Source organism: Rhinatrema bivittatum, chromosome 3 (assembly GCF_901001135.1).
Source record: "Rhinatrema bivittatum chromosome 3, aRhiBiv1.1, whole genome shotgun sequence".
Taxonomy (NCBI): Eukaryota; Metazoa; Chordata; class Amphibia; order Gymnophiona; family Rhinatrematidae; genus Rhinatrema; species Rhinatrema bivittatum.
Genome location: NC_042617.1, coordinates 395,164,438 through 395,190,832, shown reverse-complemented (window position 1 = coordinate 395,190,832; position 26,395 = coordinate 395,164,438). Strand labels below are relative to the sequence as shown.

Sequence of the window (26,395 nt, the reverse complement as noted above, 5' to 3'; positions counted from 1 at the left end):
ACTATTCATTTTTTTTAAGCAGTTCACTAACAAAATAAAACCCTAAAAAGCAACAAAGAAAACAAAATGCAAGACAAAAAATACAGATAGTGGCTGAACTGAGATGAAGAAAAATGACTGAGACTTGTACATCAGCAACAGTAGTATGGGAATGCACATGAATGTTCAGAATGATTTCTGGGTCTTCTTGAGCTCTGAGAAACCACATTTCATGTCAGCACCATCCAGTGATGTCAAAAACTTATGTGACTGAATTTAGCCCTGCTTGTCCATGAAGAACAGCAATAATGAGAACAAGAGGCTGGAGAGCCCTGATCCAGGTTGTTTTAGTCCTGAGGAGCTCAGCTAAAGTACAATGCACAGGAAGTGCAGGCAAGCAGACAGTATCTTTGTTAAAATGGCAGCCAATAGGGCACATGACCAGCTAAGCAAAGAGCATGAGACTAAACATGAATATGTTCATGTATATTCCATAAACACAGGTTTTGAGTTTACATCATTAGATAGTAGCCACTTTGCAACAGAAACACATCTTAGCAAGGAATAAGAAAAAAGTAGGTTGTCGCCTTGGTTCGAAGGATGCTTAATGACTGCTAAGCAGCTAATTTGGCTATGTATTTACCATCTTAGCTTCTTTGGGCATCTAGCTCATTCGAAACCAGTGCTGAGACCTGGACCAAGTGTCTTCCTTTGTAATTACCTCAAGAACCCTTTGTCCAGCCACTAAGGTATTGCCACTGTCTGACTGACTCCCTTCCACCAGGGGCTGTGAACACTGCCTCTAATGCATTCCAGTCTGAGATGACCCATGAACATAAGATATGCCATAATGGGTCAGGAAAAGGAAGATCAGAACTGGAAATCAAATTCCGGTGTCTCCATATATGATACTACAGAGCATTCCACTGAGTCTGACCACAGCTCCTCTAAGGCCCAGGCTGGTGACTCCAGGTGCCACTTTATGGGCACCTAGGATTTTTGCAACTTTGGTTATGGCAACGTGAAGGACTGGATAATGTGAAATTAATGAGAAATTACAACTTATCTAATAATTTCCTTTTCTTTAGGATAGACAGTGGAATCTAGAACCAGTGGGTTATGCACTTCTACCAGCGGATGGAGATGGAACAAAGCTGACATCACAGTATATATACCCCTGCCGTGACATTAGCCTGCCAGTATTCTCTAAAAAGCCAACTGTGGACAGACTAACAAAAACTTGATTAATAACAGACAACCACTCTGGTATTCAGTCAACAGGAAACATGAAGCTCAGACAAGGAATTTATTAACACTAATCTAGGGACCGGATTAACACTTAACAGTAACCTCTGGAACACATATCCACACAGGATGACCATAGCGCGTTCATTCAGCAGCCAAGGGTGGGAAACTAGATTCATATGTCTATTGTAAAGAAAAGGAATTTATCAGGTAAGTAGTAATTTCTCATTTCTTAGTGTTAAGACAAATGAATCCAGAACCAGTAGGATGTACCCAAGTTACTCCCAAATAGGGCGGGAGGCTGCCTGCGGTCCAGTCAAAGTGCATGTGCAAAGGCTGCATCCTCCCGGGCCTGCACATCCAGATGATAATACCTGGAGTGGGTGTATAAGGAGGACCATGTCGCAGCTCAGCAAATGATGAGACAACAATCTAATCTCTGCCCATGACACTGCCTGAGCCCTAACCTGACTAGGCAATGGCTGTTCAGCATCCCCATATGCAGCTGTGACTACCTCCTTAATCCAACGAGCTACTGTAGCCTGCAAAGCCAGCTCTCCCTGTTTAATACCACCATGGAGAACAAACAGGCAATCAATTTTCCTGAGAGGTCTAGAAACCTCCAGATACCTCACGATATGCCTTTTAACATCTAAGGGCCACAACAGGCGACATTCCTCTGCATCTCTTTCTCTATCCAGAGAAGGCAGGGAAATGGACTGATTTAAATGAAAATCTGAGACCACTTTTGCCAAAAAGGAAAGAATAATACACAGCTGAATCACCCCTGGAGTCACTCAGAGGAATGGCTCCCAGCAAGACAAGGCCTGCAGCTCAGATATTCTACATAAGAACATAAGAAAATGCCATACTGGGTCAGACCAAGGGTCCATCAAGCCCAGCATCCTGTTTCCAACAGTGGCCAATCCAGGCCATAAGAACCTGGCAAGTACCCAAAAACTAAGTCTATTCCATGTAACCATTGCTAATGGCAGTGGCTATTCTCTAAGTGAACTTAATAGCAGGTAATGGACTTCTCCTCCAAGAACTTATCCAATCCTTTTTTAAACACAGCTATACTAACTGCACGAACCACATTCTCTGGCAACAAATTCCAGAGTTTAATTGTGCGTTGAGTAAAAAAGAACTTTCTCCGATTAGTTTTAAATGTGCCCCATGCTAACTTCATGGAGTGTCCCCTAGTCTTTCTACTATCCGAAAGAGTAAATAACCGATTCACATCTACCCGTTCTAGACCTCTCATGATTTTAAACACCTCTATCATATCCCCCCCTCAGTCGTCTCTTCTCCAAGCTGAAAAGTCCTAACCTCTTTAGTCTTTCCTCATAGGGGAGTTGTTCCATTCTCCTTATCATTTTGGTAGCCCTTCTCTGTACCTTCTCCATCGCAATTATATCTTTTTTGAGATGCGGCGACCAGAATTGTACACAGTATTCAAGGTGTGGTCTCACCATGGAGCGATACAGAGGCATTATGACATTTTCCGTTTTATTCATCATTCCTTTTCTAATAATTCCCAACATTCTGTTTGCTTTTTTGACTGCCGCAGCACACTGAACCGACGATTTCAATGTGTTATCCACTATGACACCTAGATCTCTTTCTTGGGTTGTAGCACCTAATATGGAACCCAACATCGTGTAATTATAGCATGGGTTATTTTTCCCTATATGCATCACCTTGCACTTATCCACATTAAATTTCATCTGCCATTTGGATGCCCAATTTTCCAGTCTCACAAGGTCTTCCTGCAATTTATCACAATCTGCTTGTGATTTAACTACTCTGAACAATTTTGTGTCATCTGCAAATTTGATTATCTCACTCGTCGCATTTCTTTCCAGATCATTTATAAATATATTGAACAGTAAGGGTCCCAATACAGATCCCTGAGGCACTCCACTGTCCACTCCCTTCCACTGAGAAAATTGCCCATTTAATCCTATTCTCTGTTTCCTGTCTTTTAGCCAGTTTGCAATCCACGAAAGGACATCGCCACCTATCCCATGACTTTTTACTTTTCCTAGAAGCCTCTCATGAGGAACTTTGTCAAACGCCTTCTGAAAATCCAAGTATACTATATCTACCGGTTCACCTTTATCCACATGTTTATTAACTCCTTCAAAAAAGTGAAGCAGATTTGTGAGGCAAGACTTGCCCTAGGTAAAGCCATGCTGACTTTGTTCCATTAAACCATGTCTTTCTATATGTTCTGTGATTTGATGTTTAGAACACTTTCCACTATTTTTCCTGGCACTGAAGTCAGGCTAACCGGTCTGTAGTTTCCCGGATCGCCCCTGGAGCCCTTTTTAAATATTGGGGTTACATTTGCTATCCTCCAGTCTTCAGGTACAATGGATGATTTTAATGATAAGTTACAAATTTTTACTAATAGGTCTGAAATTTCATTTTTTAGTTCCTTCAGAACTCTGAGGTGTATACCATCCGGTCCAGGTGATTTACTACTCTTCAGTTTGTCAATCAGGCCTACCACATCTTCTAGGTTCACCGTGATTTGATTCAGTCCATCTGAATCATTACCCATGAAAACCTTCTCCATTACGGGTACCTCCCCAACATCCTCTTCAGTAAACACCGAAGCAAAGAAATCATTTAATCTTTCCGCGATGGCCTTATCTTCTCTAAGTGCCCCTTTAACCCCTCGATCATCTAACGGTCCAACTGACTCCCTCACAGGCTTTCTGCTTCGGATATATTTAAAAAAGTTTTTACTGTGAGTTTTTGCCTCTACAGCCAACTTCTTTTCAAATTCTCTCTTAGCCTGTCTTATCAATGTCTTACATTTAACTTGCCAATGTTTATGCTTTGTCCTATTTTCTTCTGTTGGATCCTTCTTCCAATTTTTGAATGAAGATCTTTTGGCTAAAATAGCTTCTTTCACCTCCCCTTTTAACCATGCCGGTAATCGTTTTGCCTTCTTTCCACCTTTCTTAATGTGTGGAATACATCTGGACTGTGCTTCTAGAATGGTATTTTTTAACAATGACCATGCATCTTGGACATTTTTTACTTTTGTAGCTGCTCCTTTCAGTTTTTTTCTAACAATTTTTCTCATTTTATCAAAGTTTCCCTTTTGAAAGTTTAGCACGAGAGCCTTGGATTTGCACACTGTTCCTTTTCCAGTCATTAAATCAAATTTGATCATATTATGATCACTATTGCCAAGCGGCCCCACCACCATTACCTCTCTCACCAAGTCCTGTGCTCCACTGAGAATTAGATCTAAAATTGCTCCCTCTCTCGTCGGTTCCTGAACCAATTGCTCCATAAAGCTATCATTTATTCCATCCAGGAACGTTATCTCTCTAGCGTGACCCGATGATACATTTACCCAGTCTATATTGGGGTAATTGAAGTCTCCCATTATTACTGCACTACCAATTTGGTTAGCTTCCCTAATTTCTCTTAGCATTTCACTGTCCATCTCACCATCTTGACCAGGTGGACGGTAGTATACCCCTATCACTGTAGTCTTCCCTGATACACAAGGGATTTCTACCCATAAAGATTCAATTTTGTATTTAGTCTCATGCAGGATGTTTATCCTGTTGGACTCTATGCCATCCCGGACATAAAGCGCCACACCTCCTCCCGACTGCTCCTCTCTGTCATTGCGATATAATTTGTACCCCGGTATAGCACTGTCCCATTGGTTATCCTCTTTCCACCATGTCTCTGAGATGCCAATTAAGTCTATGTCATCATTTACTGCTATACATTCTAATTCTCCCATCTTACTTCTTAGACTTCTGGCATTAGCATACAAACATTTCAAAGTTTGTTTTTTGTTTGTATTTTTATTCTGCTTTTTAATTGATAGGGATAAGTTATAATTTTTTAGCTCAGGTGAGTTTTTAGTTACAGGCACTTGGACTACTTTTCTAATTATTGGAACCTCACTTTCAGGATGCCCTAATTCTAATGCATCATTAGTATCCTTTAAAGATACATGTCTCCGAACCATGCACTGCTGAGCGACTGTCGGCTTTCCCCTTTGTTCTAGTTTAAAAGCTGCTCTATCTCCACTAGAAACACCGTTTTCAAGGTCAGTAACCAAAAGGTGAGGCTACGCATCAGACAAAACGTTGGGCCCGTTAAGAAATCCAAAACCAGATTAAGACTCCACAAAGAAACTGGTAACTGCAAGGAAGGATGAAGATGTTTCACTCCTTTCAGAAAGCAGGCCACATCTGGATGAGCCAAGAAGGGTCCACTATTCACCTGACCCCTGAAACAGGCAAGAGCCACTACCTGCACCTTTAAGGAATTAAGGGCCAACTTTTTATTCAACCTACTCTGCAAGAATTCCAAAATGAGCCGTATCTTAACCGAATGAGGAAGAACCCCATGATCTTCATAGCAAGACTCAAAAACAGGCCAAACCTGCATATAGGCTAAGGAACTGGAGAACTTTCTTGCTCGTAGCAAGGTGGCAATCATTGCAGTAGAATATCCACGCTTCAGCTGAGGGGGGAGAGGGCACATACCGTCACTGCTGCATTCAGCTTCCTGCACCCATTGCCTTTCAGCTGTTTAAACAGCTAAGTCCATGCTGGCTGAAAAAAACAGCAACTGGACTAAGGCACTCATCTGAGGGACCATGGAAATCACTTCAGAAATTCTCAACTGAGGAGGGACCATTTGGCATCACCGCAGGAGAGCAGGGCAAACTAATTTTTATTCTTTTTTTGCCTTCTGAAACTTAAAGTAATACCCAATAGGGAGATGTATGTCCACCATCTGCTGAAGACAGAGAATACTAGCAGGCTGATGTAACTGCAAAAATATAAATATATATATATATATATGTGTGTGTGTGTGTCCAAAATTATATAAATCTGTGCTCAGGTCAGTATATATATATATACTGTGATGTCAGCTTAGCTCTGTCTCCATCTTCTGGTAGAGGTGCATAACCCACTCGTTCTGGATCCATCTGTCTAGAAACTGAAAATTACAATGGATGTTCCTATTATCAAAATTCTGCAAGGTAATGCTGCTTTATCCAGAGGCAACAGAGATATGGAAAAGTGGTGGCAGTAGAAAAGCATATTAAAAAATTAGACTAGGCTTATAGTTTATGAGGGAAAAAACACTAGTATCAAGTGCTGAGACAGAAGGGAAACTGACAGTGGAATTTATACCTGCTTCCATCCATGAACAGCTAAGTAACTGTATGTAGTTTAGTTTTTAGCTGATTGAAATCACTATCTAAATAAATATACAGTACTGCATCTCCAATAACATTTAGGATGATTTTTAAAGGGTTTAGAAGCCTAACTTTGGGAGCTAGAAGTCTAAATTTGCACCTTCTAAAACTGATTAGTGCTGGGTGCCTAAATGTAGATGCCTACTTTTACTAGGAGACTAAAAATGGTTGGCTATAGAGGCAGATTTAATGGAAGGGGGGGGGGGGGGGGGAGTTAGGACCTGAGCACACATTTTTCAACACTAAGCATCTTATTTAGGATCCTAAATTTAAGAACATGAATTACAATCCTAAATTTAGGACTCTAAGTATTAGGGTCTTACATTTAGGTACTTTTTCAGCTGAAAACTTAGGCCCTGAGTTCAGCTAAAATAGGCACCTAATAGGCTCAGCTTTTTTATATATATATATCTGCTTCGTCATTTTTAATCATCACATGCCATCTTAACAATCTGCTTTTGCTTAAGCATTAAAAACCATGAAAAATAAGGTTTTCAAGCAAAGTGAAAAATACCAAACTTCTATGTCTTCCAATGCAGGCTATATTGAATAATGAGTCTCTGATGCCCTAGCAACAGATAATGAGCCTTTACTGCAGAGCAGCAAGCACCTGCTTGCCAAGATGTTACTATCCTTGGTTTCTTCCTAGCTACAAATGTATCATTCACCCGCCTTCCAACAAAATAGTTGAGTATCCTGAATACTAAAAGTGAAAATAAATCCCCAAATGCAATTTTCACTAAGCTGAAGTTCACCATAAACAGTAATACACTGTTTATAATGTATGCTTTCTTTAAAGAAAAATGAAAAATAAAAAAAAATCTGAAATGCAGAGCTCTATGTTAATGTATGAAAGCAGTAAAAAAAAATATAGTTTTAACTGTCATATCTTCTATTGTGCCAGCTGTGGGAAAGATCAAAACAAATTTGCAGAGTGTGTTTTATATATTCTTTGAGCAACATTATCAATATTGGGCAGAATTTGCCTAGTATGTATTACTACTCATGTTTCCTTCTTTTAAAATTGATGACAATTTTTCATAAAGATGAAAAAAGAACAGATATGAAAGCTTCAGGTTTACTATGTTATGTTGTACTATTTCTTTTCAATAAATGTATCACAGGCCCTGATAGGACTTGAAATTTTGGTCTGGGCTATATTGGATATAAACAGGGTGAAACTAATGGCTACACAACCAAACCCTGTTAATACAAAGTAGTGAAAAATGGGAAGAATGCAAAATTATATAGTAACATAGTAATGACAGCAGATAAAGACCAATTGGTCCATCCAGTCTGCCCAGAAATTTGCTTATGGTAGAGTAAGTGCTACTCTGTGCAGGTTACGCCCATGCATTCTTTAAGAGTACCGTAGCAACTTCCACTTCCTCATGCAGAAATATTGCACTACTTCCCTTTCTTCATTTCCAATCTCAAACATTTAGGGATCTGCAGTGTTGTCCCATGCCCTTTTGAATTAATTTACTATTCTTGTCTTCACCACCTCTTTTAGGAGGGCATTCCAGGCATTTACTACCCTCTCCATGAAGAATATTTACTAGAGCATCTTTCCTATCAGAATTTTCCAAAATATTTATTATTTGTACATATAACGTTCAAACCTATAGTTACTCAGGTTCAGAACCATTTGTCAGTTGCTCTATATTTCTATGCTTTTCTCTGCGTGCCCCTGACCCTCACCTTATTAATCCCTGTTAAATGTAATTTCCAAGCTTTTGTTATGATGTAAACAGATGTGATGTACACACTAACACCGGTATAGAAAAGGTTGTAAATAAATAAATAAATAATTTTTAAAAAAAGCACAGAGTGAGAAAAAAGGCTGACATAGAAAAATAGAGTCGCTTACCTGTTCGAGGACAGCAGGATGTCAATCCTTACACGAGTCCTCACACATGGGTGACATCATCGGGTAGAGCCCAGTATGGAACTTCGATCTCAAAGATTCTAGAGCTTTCAAACATGCTCTACTGAATATGAGCAGCAGTAGTTATCACCCTGCTCCCTAGGCAGAGACCCTTGGTTCATGATATAACTAATACAAGGAAAACCAACTCCCAATGGAGGCGGATGGATTTTGTTCAGGGTGACAACCTCTTGTCCTCTGAGAACACCTGTTACAGGTAAGCAACTCTGCTTTCCCAGAGATCAAGCAGGATGGCAATCCTCACATAAGGGTGATTCCCAATCTATAGGCTTCCCATGCAGAACAAAGCAGGGAACCCTACAGTGCTGAAAGTTCCACTTTTCTCCCTTTTACCTGTAAGCAAACAACTCCAAAATGGAAAACGTTGGGTTCTAAAAAAGAAAACCATAGAACAGACAGGCATAAAACCCTGATTCATAGCAAAGGCACCTAAGGCAGGGGCATGATACAAATACAGGAAGAAGCATAATTTGCCTCACGGAAATATTACAGTCAGGGTTTCGGATCAGTGAACCATGAGAAGCAAAGTAGGTCTAGATCCTCTTATATACAGGAAAAGGCCTAGAGAATCAACCAAGAGAAAAACTCTTGGACAAATACTGCACAATTCCTTTGGTGTCACAAGACAACCGAAAAAAAATCAACTGGCACCAGAGAGCCTTCCAGAAAGAAATTGTGGTCCACTAGTATCTGAAGGACAGAATGCATTTGCAGAATCATGCCCATTGATTGGCTGAGAGGTACAATGGGCAGAAATCCCAAGCAACTATTGAAAGAAGCAGCAACAGCATCAGGGACTGTAGCATACCTGCCAAAGTACCAGACTGATCTGACCACCCAGGTCAGACATCAAGAGTGTCAGGGGATGAAAAGCAATCCCTGAAATGGGATCTCTAGTCCAAACCCCTGAGCAAGGAATTAAGCTAGGACTGAAGCTCACCCACACAGTCAAGGGTAGGCCTATCCATCCTGTCAGCAGGAAGGAACTTTGGTCAACCCAGTGAAGTATGAAAAGCTAAAGACAGTACTGGCCAGAAACTGGTGAAATAACAGGGAAAAGGTGGTGAACTGTTCCCTGCTGGTGTACACTAAAATATATCACAAATGCCCTAACTTTTCTTCCCCACCTCCCGACATTAGGACTGGAAGTTGGAAGGAGCGAAGAACACAAGGAGACAGTCTCCACGGCTACAGGGATAAGAGAAGCTGCTAGGCTGTATATCCCAACCCCAACTCAACAATTCACTGCTGAGTCCAGTAGGGCATTGTCCCCCGAGGTAGACCTCTCAGCTTGATAGGAACAGACAAAACAGAGCTAATCTCCTGAGGAAGAAATCCAGAAATTCTTCATTAATAGATAGAAAACAGGGATGCCGCGCAGTGCAAACCCTGTAGAAACAAGATTTCTTCAGTGTCCTGGAAGCCCGAAGGGTAATAGAGCAGGATCAGTCTGATCTGGAAAAGACTGCCCATGAACCTAAACCTAAGGCCATGATTACATTATATGCCCCCAGGAATCACGCAGTCCAGGAAGTGGGAATGATGGTTGTGTAAACCAGGAACCCCCTGCCCGAGACAGGGTTATCCCGATGAGGGAAGTATAGCTTGCAAGCCACACACAACAAAAGTGTAGGCACACTCCATTGCGGGGTCCATCATTCCCTAACACATGCAACTCTAGATATGGGGCGAGAGCTTGAAAGGTATATTCTGCCAAGCGGGGATGCAAATGGACCAGAACCCAACTTCGATGAATAGGATTCCACATGCAGAGTGACTTGCAAGAGAGCATCCATGAAAACGCACATTTTGCTCAGCAGATATCAAAAAGGTGACTCCTTCCTGCATGGGAGAAACTTCTACTTTTCAGCAGGGAGCTGTCCAGAAGGGGAAACCCTGAGTACAATGGGGAAATCGAATCTGGAATAGCTCCCTTGCGAAATAAACCTGCTGTGCCTTAAGATGACCTAGGAAGAGTGGTATCCGCTCGACTTGCTCGCAGATCCCATGGAGAACAGAAAGTGATGTTGCCAGCAGAAACAGTGAAATCCCTTTTTCCTGGAAACAGAACGAGGGCTGCCCCTTGTAGGGGTGGACAACCAGGCATCCAAGGCGGGGAACCCATAATGATCACCTCTGGAAATTAGATTAGGCAGGACAATGGTATGGAGAGTTGTGTTGTAAACCAACATGTCCTCCCTAATCCAATACCTTCTCTCTGTTCTGTATATATTTTATCCATCTCTTGTACATTATTTGATGCATCTGATGAAGTGGACTCTTTCCTCGAAAGCTCATGCTTTAATAAATTGTCTATAAGGTGCTACTCGACTCCTGTCATTTTGCTCCTACACCACTCAGCTACTCAGCTAATCCCTCTGAAGATTTGCAAGAAAACAGAACTAGAAATTTGCCATGAATGAATGAAAAGTAAACAACCATAGTTGGAGTGGTGGGAGCTTTCAATGCTGGGGAAGTCCACAGCTGATCTGGATTATAGCTCCTTAAAGGTTTCAGGCACCAGATATGAACAGCAAAGTCCTACAATGTTGAGCTCCCTATCGCAATTAAGATGGGACACCAGGGAATCCAAAAGCAAACACTCCATTGCCATCACAATCAATGTCATGAGTCCAGTGGGTCTCAATGCACACACATAGTGACAGCAGCTAGCAATATATCTGTGGTAATAGGATAGCATAGCAATCTGGGCTGAGAGGCAGATGAGCCTGCCCAGCATAATGCTGTTCATCACACCAGCTATCCTTAGACCAATATAATCTACTTGCTGTCATCAGCACCCATGCTATACAAGACTACAATCATAAATGAGGTTGCTTTGTGAGGCCAACGATGGTGATCCATATTACCTCAACCAATGTTAGTGTCCCTTTTGGCAAAAGGAACACACCAAAGAAAAAATTAATGCATGTACCTTTAACAATTCAGAAAGCAACCCCCTCAAGTGCCGGCTGGCCTTCCTTAGGACCTGGATCTCACACACAAATGTCTTTTTTTGCACGCGCCAGCTAGACCAACAGCAGCTCTAGTTCATGAGAATCAGAGACGTAGCAGGTACTCAAACAACAGTTAGCTAAGGTAGTAAATAATATAAGGTCTCCCTTGGTGTCAAGTGGCATCCAGTACTGGAAGTTCTAAATGTGGAACAGGCCCAAAGCAGGCATATGCTAAGATAGAATGCACCCTCAAACAAGAAAACCTACCAACTGAAGACAGCTTGAATTTTTTCAGCATGACCAGAGTGCTGGCAAACAGGAATAAACTAGGCAGTGAACAATGCAAGAGGTCCCTAGGCATTTAGAAGTCTCTCATATAAGAACATATGAAGAACATTCCACAACACACATGCACTGAAATATAATGCAGTTCAAACTGGGAACCAACCAGCAGAAAGTGATCAGTAAGCTCCAGGAGCATCCATGCTCCCAATCTCAATCTGCCTTGGTCATCAGGTGCCCCACAGGATCAGTCACATTGCCAAATAAGAATTGCATCAGAGAACTGTCTGCCAGTATGAAGTTATGTACTAATGACTCATTGGGCAGGAGAGAATATGAACCAGCCTGAACCTAAGTGCCCTCCACTAAGGCATGAAAGCCATGCTGCAGAAGAATGGAGCAGAGTGGAGGATAGCAGGCTTTGAACCAGGGTTCAAATCCCACTACTGCTCCTTGAGGCCTTGGGCAAGTCACTTTACCCTCTGTTGCAACCCCGGAGGTTCTGGATTTCAATTTCCTATACAAGAGCCTAAATTTAAGTTTATAGAAACTTCCTCCTGCACCTTACTATGTCATTGGTACCCTCATGCATCATTACAACCAGCTCCTCTCTATGTCGGCGTGCACCTTTCTATGTAATTGACAGCACTTTTTAAAAATCTTATCTAGGTGGTGCATGATGTCCCCTACCTTCGCACTAGGCAGGCAAATTACCAAGCAATCCTCATGCCCAACAGCCACCCTATCTACTTTCCTAATGATTGAATCATCCACAACGGCTGTCCTAACCTTTCCCTCCTAGATACAGATCCCTGGAGAGACATCCTTGGTATGTGAGGATAAAGCATCACTTGAAGGGCAGGTCCTAGCTACAGGATCACTTCCTGTCACATCAAGGTGATGATCTCCTGTCAAGAAACTTTGCTCCTCCAAAGTAGCAGAAGGGCTGCTAGACTGGAGTTGGGATCGATCTACTATACCTCTGAAGGTCTCCTCTATATACTTCTCTATCTGACTTAGCTCCTCCAGGTCTGCCACTCTGGCCTCCTAAGATCAGATTGCATCTCAGAGTCAAGAGCTCTTTCCACTGGGTATACATATATGACAAACACCCAAATGGAAGGAGTCCTCCAACAGCACACTAGTGCAGTCCAATTGGTTCCTATGTGATCCAGAGCCTTCTTTCCAATGTAAGAGACTCATTTCATCTGTATTTATTCCTTGGAGGCAACAAGGGTAGGGTTGGGGGTATGCAACAACCTGCATAATCTGTCAGAGCAGTGCTGCAATGGATACCCACCTGCATGTGGAATAGTACAGCCAAACAACACTGGGTCTAGATGCCCTGAGCAACACAGAGCCCATGTGGCTAAACAAAGTCAACCAATGTTTCCTATAGAACAGCAACCCTAAGATAATCCAAGATGGCAACATGCTAGATCTTGATCACTACCTCTCCTATTTGTTGTTTCCTTTTTTTTTAAATTTTGGAGTCTCTTTTTTCTTATCTGGTTCATTGGAAAGAAGAGGAAGGTTAGATCCTGGGTTGTTCCACCTAGACCCATAGGTCCATGGGCTATTGGTCCTATCCATTCCTTTGTAGTTGCAGCATTAACTCAGACGTCTACACCCCGACTCCCTGTGGCTGGGCAGCCTAGATGAGAGGACTCCTTGGCAGGTTCAGCTTTGATTCATCACCAGACTTTGACTTGTCATCCATTATGAAGGGGTATTTCACACTGGAGCAGAATGCATCAAAGGGCTCTGGGTGTTATGGTGCATTTTAATTATTCTGGCCAGCAGATGCAAGGTGGAAGAGAGTGGCCTGGAGCCAACTTGGCAATGGAGAAAGATCATTGTTGTTAGGTAATATAAGGAACAAGGGGATGGCTATATAGGCAGTTAACAAAATACTTCAGAGGCTGAAGTTTTACCTAAGATTCATTATTCCCTCAGGTATGGGTTCAAATTTGGATTTTCCTGGAACTTCTGAGTTGGAGAAACCTCCTATATTTACTGTGGATGAACTCTGGAAGGTCATCCCCACAATGGGAAAAGAGTTATCAGGACAGACTTCTCAATTTGTGGGATAGAATGATGATTTAAAAAATAGAGGAGACATTTCAAAACCAGTATAAACAATATCAGGCTAAGATGGAAGAAGCAGAGAAGAGCTGTAAGAAAGTTGAAGAGCTTGTAACAGCTGCTATTAAAGAAATTCAGTAGTTGCGTAAGAAGGTTAAGAACTTGGAAAACTTGGTACAGAGAAAAACCTTAAGGTTTTTAAATTTTCTCAAGCTTTCCTCAATGACTCCAATAAATACATTTAGGTAGTATCTCAAGGATTGCTTATAATTTTCTGTTGAATTTATTCCACTAGTTTATAGGATTTTTTCATGTCCCTCCATTTTGGAAAGCTGAAGCTCCTTTTGAGGACTTGGCTATTCTTGAGTACACACTGGAAAGCCTGAATTTTTCCTTTGATTAAAAGAGATGAGTATCATCCTACTCTACTTTGGTTGTTAATTTTGCTTTGGAATCTGATGCAGAGCTTGTCCTTCAATTATTCTTTAGGTTTAAAGATAAGCTACTTTACAGTTCTAGAAGTAAGTTCTTTCCGGATTTATCTAGAAAAACCCAGAAGAGGCAGGCTTTTTTGATGTATTAGCTGAAGGTATTACAGATTGGTACTATTTTTTTTTTTTTTTTAAATATCCATGCAAATGCCTTCTAAATTATCAGGTGGTGAGATGCATACTTTTTGAATCATGTCAGCTTACCATGTTTGTCTGTCATAGGCTGCTATCAAACAGCTCTGATATAACTTGCCTGTGATGAATATACTATGAATAGAGTCTTTTTGTTTCGCCTTTATTTCCTTATGTATCTCCTTTTAGATGAAGTAATCGGATCCTATGATGCGGATTATAGCACTCTTAACAATAGCAATGTTTGGTTTAGAGGTTTTCTCTTTTTCCTTATTTACATTGGTTAAGTTCTGCTTTTATGTACAAGATTATTTTCGTGCATATTTTGCAAATATTAGTAAACAAACAAAAAAAAAAAAAAAAAGGAAGGGCTACCCCTGCATCACCCTAGCTAACTGCTGTTGCTCCGTGCTAACAGTCCCATGGGAGGACCCCAAGCAGCGACAGCCAGAGAGTCACAACAAAGAACAACTCATCCTCTTCTAATATTCCATGCAAGAAAAAAACAGTAAAATAGGTGCATTGCTGCTGGGCTGGGGGGCAGGAGGTTGGATGGGGAAGCAGGAACCCAAAGACCAAGAAAGCAGAGGGTGGTGGCTAGAAGACATCAATAAAGGGAGTGCAGCAATCCACTCCATATCACACCCAAGCTAGAACAAGGTCAGAGCCAATCCTGCAGAAATCCAACAAAACTCATCTCTTTATTCAATTTTTTTGGGATCCAGTCCAGCCACAGAATGCACTCCAGCAGTAGCTCCATTAGCAGATAATGCACAAGAATGGCTTCAGGAGCCAAACAGTTTACAGCACCTGAAAGCAATATCACCTACCTCAAGAATGAACTGTAGTGACCAGGAACACTAACCTAACCCAGCATCAATGTTCAGAATACAAGCAGGGGGAGGGAGAGGGGAGAAAGCCAAAATTGGGCCTGGTGCCAGAGAGGCAGCAACAAAGACCCCCACACTTCCATGGCCAGAGACTTACGGTGACAGAATCATCCCTGCCCGGCAAGGCACACATCTGGGCCTGGGACATCAGGCAGTGTTGCATCTGGTGACAGCACCAATGGAAGGAGTACAAAGAACAATATCAGGCCATTCCCCACAAACAGTTGAAGTAGCAGTAGAGGATCCCTTTCCACTTTCAAACTGGACTTCCCCCATACCCAAAGAAAATATCATGGTGGTGGCAGAGCTGGCCCAATAGGGACAGTCCTGCTCTCCACTAACAGCCACAGCCGCAGCTGCAGCAGAAGCCCCAACTCCTTTTAGTCTGGTCTCCCAATGTCCCGGGATAGGTCATAGCAGTGGAAGACAATGACTATGACTTTGGAGGTACTCACCAAGCCAGAAACTTGCAGACTCTCACTTTTGGAAGCGCCACCACAGTGGCATCTTGCTCTGCATCTCTGCCATAACAGTGTTGCTTCATTATTTCTGGATAGGAGCTTTGGCGTCGGTGAAGGGGTGTTAGTGGATTGATAAACTGGACTGGATCCAAACAGGAAGAGTATGGTGTGCCCATGTTATTATACACCTCAGAGAAAACTGAAAAGGACTTGAAGCATTCTGCGATAGAAGAGGAAATTAGAGCAATTTCTTTGCTAGGGAAAATAATCCATTATGGCAGATGGAGTAGATATGGAAAGAATAGAGGTTTATGTGCTTAAAACATTTCTTTACATTATATTGCTATCATTTCTGCATATAAAGAGTTGGTTTTCAGTTTATATCTATAGTCGCCTGCAATTCACTGGTTTCCAAGTATAACACAAATGGCTGCAAACCTTCTTCCTGTAGTATCCCAAAATAACTCAGCAATCTAGTTTTCATTTATCAGTTACACTTACAGTGGGTATAATTTCATGTGCCAGACTCTCAACACTGCCTGATCTTATAGGTAGAAGCAATTTTTTTTTCATCCCACTATCAGCAATATCTCAAGTCTTAGAAAAGTTCCCAAGCTAACGTCACTGCATTTTGTTCCTTCCGCAGCTGCACAGGCCAAGTACACTTATACTGTTTAAAATATTTGCAATTATGTAGTTTATATAGTTTTAAAGAACAGACTGTATACCCACCAACTAATAACTGTAGCTTAATTGAGTATTTAATGTAAACTAAATACCAATTACTTATTCCTTCAAAGTATTATATATCATTTTGCAGGATAAGGTCCTGGATGCGAAATATAAGTGGAATAAAATAGGGTAGGAGAAAATATAATAGTATTTGTTCATGACCATCTACTGTCTGGTTTAAATAATGATCTCTCTCTTGTAAAGTATTCTGGGAAGACATATCTTACTCAGCAAGGATCTTTTAGATTTGAAAGGTAACAACTCATATACACCGTCATTTATTATTTTGTATTAGTGCCCTAACACATGCAATAAATAACGTAATGCGCATTAGTATGCAAAAGCAATATTTGATATGCAAGTGGGAGGAGTTTGGGCAGAGTTAATGGAAATAAGCTATTCCTAATGTCAAATGTGATAGAGTAACGCACAGCAACGCGGGTTTTAATGCCAGAAATAACTACACCTTTTATCTGTACGTTGTACCTGCAATAGCTGTGCGTTACCAGGAAAAGTTTTTTTTTTATTGCATATGCTGAGAGAGAAAGAGAGAGAGACTTTGCACAGGCATCAATGTCATTTTATTTATACCACTGTAGGAGGGGGCACTTTTAACTCAGAGTGGGGTTTGGGGGGTGGGGTAGTTTTTTTTTTTTGGGGGGGGGGGGTTACATACATAGGAGGTACGAACAAGAAAGTACACATCACTGATGATTTTCTGTCATTTCAATGGATGAAAGGTACAAGAAGAGTTGATTTGTACAATGTACTCTCTACCTAGCTTGTTGCACTCTCTACCTAGATAGCTTGAATAGGAAAGTACACATCACTGATGATATTCTGTCATTTCAATTGATGAAAGGTACAAGAGGAGTTGTGTGACTTTCCTCACTCCAAATCATGTAAAATCTTCACTGATGTGTACTCTTCTGTTCGAACATCTCGCTGTGCATGTAAAACTGGCCCCAAAACCCTAGACCACCACCAAAAACTCACCTCAAGTTCCCAGCTGGCCCTCCTATAATAGTTGACCACTGTGTGTGCCACCCCAGAGGCTCTCTCTCTACTCCACTCCTCTCCCTGCCCAAAAATTTCCAAAATGGAATTTGTGATCAATATCACAAATTCTGTTTCAAGCATATCGCACAGCTTAACGCCAGGAAAAAAAAGTGTAATTATTTCTGGCGTTAAAAACATGCGATAGCGTGCATTACACTATCGCACGCTGCAATAATGCCCCTTATTTTCATTGATCCTGCCCAAACCCCAACCCAATCCCTCCCCTTTTGACTAACTTACAAAAATTTGCATTTGCGCCGCGTATTGCGATAAATATCGCATGCGTTATGGTGTTATCGCAAGTGTTAGAGCCCTAACACCCGCAATAATGCATTTTGATAAATGACCCTGTTAGTTTGGACTTTGAAGTTTATTATCCTTTACTGACTTTTGTAAGAAGTGAACAGGATTTCTCTCGCTTCACACATCTTTCTGGTTTATTGCTTTATATGTGAATTATTTACTCCACCCATCTTTTGCATTCTTAAATGAATGAATTAAATAAATGAACCTGTAAAGTCTTTAGAAAGAAAATGGCTTCTAATCTTTCATTCATCCATTGTTCTGTTCTTCTCCTATGCCCTGTATTTGGTCTTCCTGCACTTGCTTTGTTAATCCATATAGGTTTGGTCCTGAAAAATAACTATTTACAGAATTATCCAAAGATGTTGTACATGGAGTTAGAAATAGAAAGCCTTGATTCTCTCTTTAGATTTGATTTATGTAGTTTCAAAAGCTCATTATCTTTGGATAATTCTTCTGTAGTGGCAATAAAAATACCACAGCCCATTCCATGTGTTATTTTACATTCCATGATTTCCTACTGTGTAACTTTCTGCAAATGTAAATATATAGCTTTTGATAACATTTACTCCTTTAATGATGCCAAAATAATTCTGTTAAAATTTTGAAAAGTCAGAATTTTTGGGAGTCTTTTCATAGTGTGTTTTGCCCAAGCCTCACTGAAGAGCACCCTTGAGACTGACTTCTACATAGCTTAGCTGGTACTTCTAAAATGCTTTTCTTATGATCCACTTTCTTGAGTTCTATGTATTCCAGTGAGTTCTTTATATTGCAGTGAGTTCTTTGTAATTTAGTGAATTCTATGTATTTCCGTGAGTTCTCTGTAAACAGATATGATGTACCTATGAATACCGGTATAAAAAAAGCCTTTAAATAAATAAATAAATCATTCACAAGCAGCACTTCAACTTCTTATGCAAGGTCTTGAAACACAAAAAGGGTTATATGTAGAATATTAGCAACATTAGAAGCACTTTAAAATATACCGTAAAGGTCTTTGACATCAAAGCCACTGTCGGCATGCTGAAATGCACAGGCAAAAAAATTATAGAAACATTTTTTTCCCATTATTTTTGCTCAGTAGAATGGATTATTGCAATGAGTATAACTAGAAACATAATATAATACTACAGGCTCTTTTATCATAACTACATGGTGAGTTAATCATTATTCAGCAACCTCGTCTCACAAAATGAATTTATTCCTGGAAAGAAGAAAAGAATAAGAGGCGGAGGAATGGTACCCTATCATGCATGCAACCCCTGTGAGCCCAGGGGTATTTCTCATTCTCACCACTGCCAGTTAGCAGCAACCCCTCCCTGGCAGGAGTTTCAGGCAGCCATGAGCAGGGGATCGTATCTGTAGGATCAGTTTGTTAACTTGGTGAAACATTCACAGTGGGGTATTGACTTCTTGGAAAGATAAGTAAAATTTGTAAAAGAGAACAGATATTGAGCATAACTATGTACAATTGAGAAAACAGTTTTATGAGTGAAATAACAGAAGGATTGTGGGGAAATGTTTATCTTTTTGCTGATGATACCAAAATCTCTAACATGTTGGACATCCAGGAATGTGTGGAAAACATGAGGAGGAATCTAGCGATGCTTGTCCCCCGACATCACGAGAGCAGGAGATCGCTCCCGGACCCCTGCTGGACCCCCAGGGACTTTTGGCCAGCTTGGGGGGGCGTCCTGACCCTCACAAGACTTGCCAAAAGTCCAGCGGGGGTCCGGGAGCGATCTCCTGCGCTCGTGACGTCGGGGGGCAGGAACCAAAATGGCGCCGGCGCTATTTTGCAATACGGCTATACGACTGGCGCCATTTTGCAATACGGCAACGAGTGCAGGAGGTCGCTCCCGGACCCCCGCTGAACTTTTGGCAAGTCTTGTGGGGGGGTCAGGAGGCCCCCCCAAGCTGGCCAAAAGTCCCTGGGGGTCCGGGAGCGATCTCCTGCGCTCGTGACGTCGGGGGACAGGAACCAAAATGGCGCCGGCGCTACCTTTGCCCTGTCATATGACAAGGCAAAGGTAGCGCCGGCGCCATTTCTATTAACGCAGCCGTGGCCAGAGAGTGGAAGATCACACCGGGGACCCCCCCACTGGATCCCAGGTAATTTAAAACATTTTGGGGGGGTTTGGGAGGGTGAGGGATTTATTTTAAAGGGTCGGGGTGGGTTTTAGGGTTGTTTTAGTGTGCCGGTTTTCCCGCCCTCCCCCTTCCCCCGATTTACGATTTTTGATGATAAATCGGGGGAATTCCTATTGTATCGCGCCTCTAACGATTTTTTACGATTTAAAATATATCGGACGATATTTTAAATCGTCAAAAAATGATTCACATCCCTAACCTTCTCCATCACAACTATATCTTTCTTGAGATACGGCGACCAGAATTGTACACAGTATGCAAAGTGCAGTCTTCACCATGGAGCGATACAGAGGCATTATGATATTTTCCGTTTTATTAACCATTCCCTTCCTAATAATTCCTAACATTTTACTTGCTTTTTTGGCTGCTGCAGCACACTGAGCCGACGCTTTCAAAGTATTATCCACTATGATGCCTAGATCTTTTTCCTGGGTGGTAGCTCTTAATATGGAACCTAACAAAGTGTAACTACAGCAAGGACGATTTTTCCCTACATGCAACACCTTGCACTTGTCCACATTAAATTTCATTTGCCATTTGGATGTTCAATCTTCCAGTCTTGCAAGGTCCTCCTGTAATGTATCACAATCCACTTGTGATTTAACTACTCTGAATAATTTTGTACCATCTGCAAATTTAATAACCTCACTTGTCGAATTCCTTTCCAGATCATTTATATATATATATTGAAAAGCACCAGTCAAAGTACAGATCCCTGAGGCACTCCACTGTTTACCCTTTTCCACTGAGAAAATTGACCATTTAATCCTACTCTGTTTCCTGCCTTTTAACCAGTTTGTAATCCATGAAAGGACATCACTTCCTATCCCATGATTTTTTAGTTTTCTTAGAAGCCTCTCATGAGGGACTTTGTGAAACACCTTCTGAAAATCCAAATACACTACATCTACCAGTTCACCTTTATCCACGTTTATTAACCCCTTCAAAAAAGTGAAGCAGATTTGTGAGGCAAGTCTTCCCTTGGGTAAATCCATGTTGACTGTGTTCCATTAAACCATGTCTTTCTATATACTCTACAATTTTGATCTTTAGAACTCTTTCTACTATTTTTCCTGGCACTGAAGTCAGGCTAACTGGTCTGTAGTTTCCCGGATCACCCCTGGAGCCCTTTTTAAATATTGGTGTTACATTAGCTACCCTCCAGTCTTCAGGTACAATGGATGATTTTAATGATAGGTTACAAATTTTAACTAATAGATCAGAAATTTCGTTTTTGAGTTCCTTCAGAACCCTGGGGTGTATACCATCCGGTTCAGGTGATTTGCTACTCTTTAGTTTGTCAATCTGGCCTACTACATCTTCCAGGTTCACAGTGATTTGGTTCAGTTCGTCTGACTCATTACCCTTGAAAACCATCTCCGGAACTGGTATAGCAAATGTTGCTTACCTGTAACAGGTGTTCTCACAGGACAGCAGGATGTTAGTCCTCACATATGGGTATCATCATCAGGATGGAGCCCAATCAAGGAAAACTTCTGTCAAAGTTTCCAGAACTTTGACTGGCCCCTACTGGGCATGCCCAGCATGGCACTAACCCTGCAGCCAGCAGGGGTCCCCCTTCAGTCTTATTTGAAAGCTACAGGCAGTGCCGAAAAATAAAATAATAAAATGTTACGAACCCAACACTGCGGGGCGGCGGGCGGGTTTCGTGAGGACTAACATCCTGCTGTCCTGTGAGAACACCTGTTACAGGTAAGCAACATTTGCTTTCTCATAGGACAAGCAGGATGGTAGTCCTCACATATGGGTGAGTACTGAGCTGAGGATGTCCGAACATGCACCAATTGTACCCAAAGAACCGGGGTGGAATTTGGTAGAGGGCATCCTGAACCCCAAAGGGCAGACGGAAGGGTGTTGGTTCATCACGTTGTAAACAGGTTACGAAGGACAGACTGGCCAAAGATGGAATCTTGTCTTCCGGCTTTGTCCAAGCAATAGTGGGCTGCAAAGGTGTGGAGAGAACTCCAGGTGGCAGCCCTGCAAATGTCAGGAAGTGGCACCGATCGTAGGTATACTACTGAAGTCGCCATGGCCCTCACAGAGTGTGCTTTAACACGGTCTTGAAATGGAATGCCCGCTTGCTGATAGCAGAAGGATATGCAGTCCGCCAACCAGGAGGAGAGAGTCTGCTTACCCACAGGCTTCCCCAACTTGTTAGGATGGAAAGAGATGAACAATTGAGTGCTTTCCCTGTGGGCAGCTGTATGGTCTAGGTAGAACGCTAGAGCCCGTTTAGTGTCAAGGGTATGCAGAGCCTGTTCTCCTGGATTGGCATGGGGCCTGGGGAAAAAGGTAGGTAGTATGATGGATTGATTGAGATGAAAATCCGAAACTACCTTAGGTAAGAATTTAGGGTGAGTGCGGAGTACCGCCTGGTCCTGCAGAAGTTTAGTGTAAGACGGATAGGTAACTATAGCCTGCAATTCACTAAATCTGCGAGCTGAAGTGATAGCCAAAAGGAAAATTACTTTCCATGTGAGATATCAAAGTTCACAAGAGCGAAGAGGCTCGAATGGTGGTTTCATGAGCCGACCCAGAACGAGATTAAGGTCCCAAGAAGGGGCCGGAGGATGTAGTGGAGGCTTGATGTGGAGCATGCCCTTCAAAAAACGTGTTACAAGGGGGTTGTACTGATATAGGGACAACCCCAACACCTTTATGGAAGGCGGCTTCTGCACTGACATGCATTCTGATGGAAGAAGTCCTGACTCTGATAGATGCCAGAGATAGTCCAGAAACTTCGGGATTGGATAGGAAAAGGGGTCAAGGGACCGAGAAGAGCACCATGACGTGAACCTTTTCCATTTTTAAGAGTAAGCTTTTCTCGTGGAAGGCTTCCATGAAGCAATCAAGACACGAGAAACTGGTTCAGAAAGGTTAAGTGGCTGAAGGATTAACCTTTCAACATCCATGTTGTCAGGGACAAGGCTTGAAGATTAGGATGGCGTAGGCACCCGTCGTTTTGAGTGATCAGAAGCGGGTCCTTTCCCAAGGGAATGTACTTGCGGATGGAGAGATCCTGAAGTATTGGAAACCACACTTGGCGAGGCCAGTGAGGTGCTGTCAGGATCATGGTTCTCTTGTCCTGGCGTAACTTCACGAGAGTCTTCGAGAGAAGAGGAAGTGGAGGGAATGCGTAGAGCAGACCGGATGCCCATGAGAGGGAGAATGCGTTTCTGGGTTGAGAGTGTTTGCTGCGAATGATAGAGCAGTAGTTCTCCACTTTACGGTTTTGTGGGGACGCAAAGAGGTCTATCCGAGGATATCCACATTGTTGGAAGATGGAGTTCGCAACTGAGGGGTTGAGAGACCACTCGTGTGGTTGAAAGACACGACTCTTCTTGTCTGCCAGCACATTGTCCACTCCCGGCAAGTAGGTGGCCCTGAGGTACATCAAATGGCAGAGAGCTTCCGCCCAAATATGCGCAGCTTCCTGACACAGAAGGAAGGAGCCCGTGCCTCCCCGCTTGTTGATGTACCACATGGCCACCTGGTTGTCCGTCTGAATCAGGATAACTTGATTTGAGAGGCGATCCTGAAATGCCCTGAGAGCATATCTGATTGCTCGAAGTTCCAGGAAATTTATTTGGTGTTTGACTTCCTCTGGAGACCAAGATCCTTGTATCTGCAGATCGGCCACGTAGGCTCCCCATCCGAGGTTGGAAGCGACGGTGGTGAGAGTCATTTGAGGGTCTGGAGCCTGGAAGGGCAAGCCCTGGAGGAGATTGATCTGATTTTTCCACCAGGCGAGAGACAGACGGAGTGAGTCGGTGACATGGACAACGGTCGACAGGGGCTGAAAGGATTGAGTCCACTGAGACCTCAGAGTCCAGTGCATGAGCCTCATGGCCAAGCGGGCCATTGGTGTGACATGGACTGAAGACGCCATGTGTCCCAGGAGGACGAGAAATTGGTGTGCAGTCATGGAGTGCTGAGACTGCACCTGGTGAGCAAGAGACACAAGATTCAGTGCTCGTTGTCAAGGCAGGAAAGCATTTGCCTGCAAGGTGTCTAAGTCTGCCCCAATGGACGATAAGGTTTGAGATGGGACTAAGTAGGATTTGTCGTAGTTGACGAGAAATCCTAATGAAATTAGAGTGTGTAAGGTTGGATTGAAGGACGACAGAGCAGCTTGCTGAGTGGGAGCCCTGATTAACCAATCATCCAGGTAGGGGTAGACGTGAACACCTTGGGTTCTGAGGAAGGCTGCGACGACTACGAGGCATTTTGTAAAGACTCGTGGCGCAGACGCTAGGCCGAATGGAAGCACTTGATATTGATAGTGCTTGGGGCCTACTAAAAACCTCAGGTATTTGCGATGAGCTGGAGTTATCACAATATGAGTGTATGCTTCCTGGAGGTCCAAAGAGCAGAGTCAGTCTCCTCTTTGTAGAAGCGTGCCCAAGGTGACCATCTTGAACTTTTCTCGCTGGAGGTACTTGTTGAGGGCACGTAGGTCTAGAATAGGATGAATGCCTCCCGATTTTTTAGGGATTAGAAAGTACCGGGAATAGAACCCTAGGCAGAGCTGAGAGTACGGTATGGGTTCTATTGCTTTGGACTGGAGAAGGAGGGAGACCTCTTGATCCAGAAGAATGGTGTTATCAGATGTTCTCCATGTCGGTAGAGGTGGGGAGTCCGGAGGCACGGAGAGAAAGTTCAGATGGTAACCCTGAGCAATTATTGCCAATACCCATTGGTCTGAGGTGATTGAGTGCCATATGTTGAGGAAGTGGCACAATAGACCTCCTACTGGTATGTGAGGCAGAGGAATCTGGCTGCTGCTCTCTAGGTGGAAGTCAAAAACCTGAAGCAGGCCCTGGTTGAGGAGCTGCTTGTGGTTTTTGTTTATGTGTTTGATGACACTGCGATTTTTGATAAGGTCTCGTGGCACGGGATCTGGTTGGTGGTGGGTAGGACTTCTTCGGGCAGAAGGACGACTTCTTAGAGTCCTTCCTGAAGGGCTGTTTTGAAGAGAAGTCGGAAGGCATCAGAGAGAGCTGTCTTAGGGTCTCATGATGGTCCTTTAGTTCTGCCACCGTCCATTGAATCTGTTCACCAAACAGATTATCTCCGACACAAGGCAGGACAGATAACCTGTCTTGAACTTCCGGGTGAAGGTCAGAAGACTTGAGCCAGGCCCACCTTCTCATCGAAATAGCAGCTGCAGATACTCTAGTAGAATTATCAAAGATGTCATAAGATGTTCTGATCTCATGTTTGCCTGCCTTAAAACCCTTATTTACTAGGGTTTGAAATTGTTCTTGAAATTTCTGAGGCAGGGAGTCCGAGGAGTCCGAGAAGTCCTGTATCTGCTTAAAAATGACTGTGTTATATTGGGTCATATAAAGCTGATAGGCGGCAATCTGAGAGATGAGCATGGACCCTTGGAAGACTAGGTGACCGATAGCATCTAGGAACTTCTGTTCCTTGCCAGGTGGAACAGAAGAGTGAGGACTCGACCTTTTTGCTCTCTTCTGTGCAGACTCCACCACTACAGAGTGGTGATGTAATTGTGATTTCTGAAAGCCTGGAGCTGACTGCACCAAATAGGTAGTGTCAGCTACCTGTGGACTGGAGGAATGGAACCAGGATGTTCCCAGTTGTTCTTCAGGAAATCCAGAAGAACCTGGTGGATAGGGATAGAGGTGATTACTTTAGGGGCATCCAGGAATTGGAGCAACTCCATCATCTGGTGCCTATCATCTTGTTCAGTCTGTAATTGGAAGGGAACCAATTCAGACATTTCCTTCACAAAATTTATAAAGGAGAGGTCCTCTGAAGGAGAACACTTTCTATATTCAGTGGGTGAAGGTGGTGAAGGTAAATCATTGGTGTCTGGAGAGGAATCATCAGTCCAGGTATCATAAGGATCAGCACCTGTCCCTCTAGGAACTAGAGGGGGACGGGATGGTGGGATACCTGAAGGTCCTGGTCTAGGCTCCGAAGGAATTGAAGGAATTATCGGAGGCACCGATGAAGGCATCGAAGGCACTGGCATAGGCATGGAGGGCATCGATGGATGGCTTGATGGCACCGATGGTTGAATTGGTGGCGAGGGACATATTGGCATCGATGGCTGAGGCAGAACTCCTGATGGAGGAATGCAGAATGGTGTTTCTCCTCCCGATGGCACTGGAGCCATCGGAGACCCGGGATCCATCAGTGGAAAAGCGGCCATGAGCGGTGCCAGCACTGCCGGAATCGGGTCGATGATCGGTTCCGCAATCGGTACCCGTTGTCGTGCCGGAGGAACCCAAAGTCGTTGCATCACCTTGTCGATGGCCTCCTGAACCATCCAGTCCACTTCTTCTCGGAGACCTGGAGCAAGCAGCCCCGGCTCCGGAACAGAAGAGGGAGGCAGAGGCATAGCCGGAGGGACCACTATTAAATGCGGAGGCGCGGCTC

At 42.9% G+C, this 26,395-nt stretch overlaps 1 protein-coding gene across 2 annotated transcripts in view; it reads right to left on the bottom strand.

The window, feature by feature from the left end:
* Positions 1-26,395, bottom strand: part of LMBRD1 (LMBR1 domain containing 1) — a 591,116-nt gene that overhangs the window by 83,733 nt on the left and 480,988 nt on the right. The window contains exon 15 of one of the 2 annotated variants that reach the window (XM_029595662.1): positions 15,716-15,941. The exons of the other annotated variant lie outside the window; for it this stretch is intronic. Coding sequence (XP_029451522.1) covers positions 15,716-15,941 — 226 coding nt within the window. The remainder of the gene's footprint in view (positions 1-15,715; positions 15,942-26,395) is intronic. 2 annotated transcript variants of the gene reach the window in all.